The sequence below is a fragment of the Corylus avellana genome, chromosome ca2 (genome assembly GCF_901000735.1).
Source record: "Corylus avellana chromosome ca2, CavTom2PMs-1.0".
NCBI lineage: Eukaryota > Viridiplantae > Streptophyta > Magnoliopsida > Fagales > Betulaceae > Corylus > Corylus avellana.
In genome coordinates, this window is record NC_081542.1 from 28,991,256 (window position 1) to 28,994,720 (window position 3,465).

Genomic DNA, 3,465 nt, shown 5'->3' on the forward strand with positions numbered 1-3,465 from the left:
GGAATTGCAAGGAGGTGCAGATGTGTTGTTTTGTCCGACCTATTGCATTAGAGGTCATTTTTCTCTATAATTTTCCATCATGATTAATGATATGATGTCAAATTGTATTCACAACCTCATTCAATATTTGTACCCTTTTGATGTAACAAATTCCGTTTGGCAAATTTTTTAAAAAATAAAAATAAAAATAAAAAAAAAAAAATAAAAAAAAAAAAAGTGGACCACTTCCTCGTGATTGGCCAAGGCCTACGTAAGGTTTTGATTGACCAAATAATTCTAAGTAGGTCACCAAGAAGGGTGGTTCATTTTTTTTTGGGGTTATATTTATTTTTATCATTGGCTATTGGTCCTAGTGTGGCAGATTAACCGTTTTCGTCATAATTTCAAACAGACGATTTATATTTCATTTATGCTTATGACTTGTTAGACCAATGGATCTGCGGTTAAAAGCCCATGGGCCCTAAACCCGACAAGGACTTGGAGGAGCTTCCCCGAGAAGATCTCGACGACCGAGAAGGCCTCGTGAACCGAGAAGGTTTCGGACTCGGATTCCGAGTCCACTCATCAGCACCAGGTACTAAATCCGAGACGCTTCTTCTCTGATTAAAGCAAGCAAGTGCCAAGGGTGAAACTGTCATTCTACAACTAAGGATATACAAATATTCAAATTCATTCTGGTAAATATTATCCTACATTCAAAAGAAGCCGTTATCAAACAATCCCTGCACTAACAGGATGAAATACTATTCAAATTCAAAAAGCAATCTAGTTCAAATGAAGCTTCGTTCCAAGATTCCTCCCTTATCAAAATAACTGCAAAACAGATATTTAGGGATAAGAATTTCAAGATGTGCGGGAACAAATTGAACTCCATGCCTATAAATACAGCTCTCGATTCCCATCAAAGGTAAGCGCAATCTTGGCCTTGAAACTTTGATTGCTTAAACACTTTTTCCTCATTTTCTAACTTAGGCATCGGAGTACCCCCGCCGGAACACCACCGGGGGCTCTAATCCTATTTTTTCCTTGTGTGTGTAGCCTGAAACATCCACAAAGCGGTCCGCACAACCTTGAGGCATGCCACGTCACCATCTCGGAAAACTGTGCATCAACAGTTTGGCGCCGTCTGTGGGAACGAGATTTCGTTGATCAAATTCTTATTATTCCAATATGGTGAATACACGCTCCCAATCCGTGCGACAGCTCAGCATACCTCAAGGGGCTGGTGGAGCCCCTCCTGAGTTGGCCGATTTCATGAAGGAAATGACCGAATCTATGAAGGCTATGAAGAAGCAGAACGAAGACCTCGCCACGAGACTCACGGTCGCCGAAGGCCGAAATAGTCGAAGGGATCAAGAGCGGGAGGAAAGGAGGGCGAGAAGGCATGAAGAGAGGCGTGAGCAGGAGAGACGTGCTGAGATCCGTAGGGGGAAGAGGCCCAGAGGTTTTGATGAAGAAGACGATGCAAGTTCAGCCCAAGCTAGCCATCCCAATACTGTTCGGAACGAAAGAGGTAGCCAGCGAGCAAACCCCGAAAGGTCTCATCATACTAGATCTCGACGGGAGCAGTCCGTTTGCCAGGAGGACCGTGAAGGGAATAAAGAGAGCAACGTTGAGGCTGACTTGCAGGAGCTTAAAAAGCAGTGTGAAGAAATGGCTCGTCAAATAGCTGATGGTGGAGATCAATCTAATGCTGGGGAACTCATGGAAAACACGAGTCTTCCCTTCACCCCTCGAGTCATGAATTTTCCTCTCCCTAATAAATTTAAAATGCCCCGAGGTAATCTCTATGATGGCACCGGGGATCCGACAGACCACATGGAAAGTCTTCGTGCCCATTTCATTCTTCATGGGACCCCAGATGCAATTTCATGTAGAGCATTTCCCTTAACTTTAGCTGGAGTAGCTAAGGATTGGTTCGGTATGCTTCCGGCCAATTCAATAGACGATTTTAAGACTCTCAGGCGTCTCTTCTTAAGTCAGTTTCTAGCCACCCGGAAGAGGAAGAAGAATCCGGCTTATTTGCTGTCCCTTGTTCAGGGAAAGGAGGAGTCGTTAAAAGAATTCATGCTCAGATTCAACCAGGAGAAGTTAATGATTGAAAATCCGAATGAGCAGACAGTACTTGATGCTTTTATGCATGGGGTGAGAGCTGAAGGGCCATTGATGGCCGAGCTGTCAAAAAGTACTAAGTTAGTCACTTTCAATCAGTTCATGAAAAAGCTGATGAGTATATTAACCAAGAAGAAACCGTTAAGGCTCTCATGAAGAACCAGAGGGAAGAAATCGAAGCCAAAAGTGATATGGGGAAGGTAGCACCGGCTAGTGTCAGAAAAAAGGAAGAGAAGAATATAAAGAAGCCGGAGAAGGTGGTCACACCATACTCAAGGATGGACTCTCGGAAATTGCAGAGCACGAAGTTCACTCCACTGAATACTAGCATGACTAAAGTATTCATGGAGATCAGGAGGGACCCGACCTTCAAATGGCCAAACAAGCTGAAAGGCGACCCTAAGAGACGTGATCCTCAGAAGTATTGCGAGTACCATCATGACCACGGTCATCTGACTGAGGAATGTATAACCTTGAGGCAGGAGATTGAAAATCACATTAGAAATAGGAAGTTGGTGAAATTCCTAGCAGATGAGAGGAATCCACGAAGACATGAACCTCAGTTACTAGAAAGAAACCGAAAAGCTCCCAGAAACCGAGAGGAGAGGCCAAGAGAAGATCGGTACGTAGAACCGATGCACAATCAGCAAGCGGAACCGAGACGGGATCGGGAAGTCCGTCAGCCTCGCCACCAGGATGTTGTAAGGGAGATCCACACCATTTCGGGAGGACTAGCAGGCGGGGGGAGCTTCTAGTTCATCTAGAAAAGCCTACGCGAGGAGAACAAAGGCCGATGATGAGGTACTGTCAGTAGGAAGACCTTTGAAAGTAGCGAAGAAGGAGGTGATGGCTGTGTCTTTCTCCGAAGAGGACGCTAGAGGGGTAATCTTTCCCCACGATGATGCGTTAGTAGTTACCTTAACGGTTGCCAACCATAAAATCCACCGAGTCTTGGTGGACAATGGTAGTCCGGCGGACATTTTGTACTGGCCGGTCTTCAAACATATGGGTGTTGACCGAGAAAGAATACAACCATTTGATTCCCCATTAGTAAGGTTTGCTGGGGAACAAGTCCAGCCGATGGAACTCATATCCCTCCCGGTTACAGTAGGGACAACTCCTAGGCAGTTCACAACGATGGTGGATTTCTTGGTGATCGACCGACCATCGGCATACAATGCGATTATTGGTCGACCGTCCCTCAATAAGCTGAAGGCGGTGACTTCAACTTACCATTTGATGATGAAATTTCCTACCGAGGAGGGAGTCGGAGAATTGAAAGGAGATCAAGCTGATCAAGCTGCAGCAAGGAAATGTTATAACATTTCCCTCAAGAAACCAGATCCTGCTCCT

At 45.1% G+C, this 3,465-nt stretch overlaps 1 protein-coding gene across 1 annotated transcript; it reads left to right on the forward strand.

Annotated features, from left to right (window-relative positions):
* Positions 1-2,264: 2,264 nt before the first annotated feature.
* On the forward strand, positions 2,265-2,867 carry LOC132169533 (uncharacterized). The gene has a single exon (XM_059580557.1). It carries the CDS (start codon positions 2,265-2,267, stop codon positions 2,865-2,867), a length of 603 nt encoding a protein of 200 aa, XP_059436540.1.
* Positions 2,868-3,465: the final 598 nt, after the last annotated feature.

What these genes read in the sequence shown, in the direction of transcription:
- LOC132169533 (XM_059580557.1), top strand. Translation starts at nt 2,265, where the DNA reads ATGAAGAACCAGAGGGAAGAAATCGAAGCCAAAAGTGATATGGGGAAG.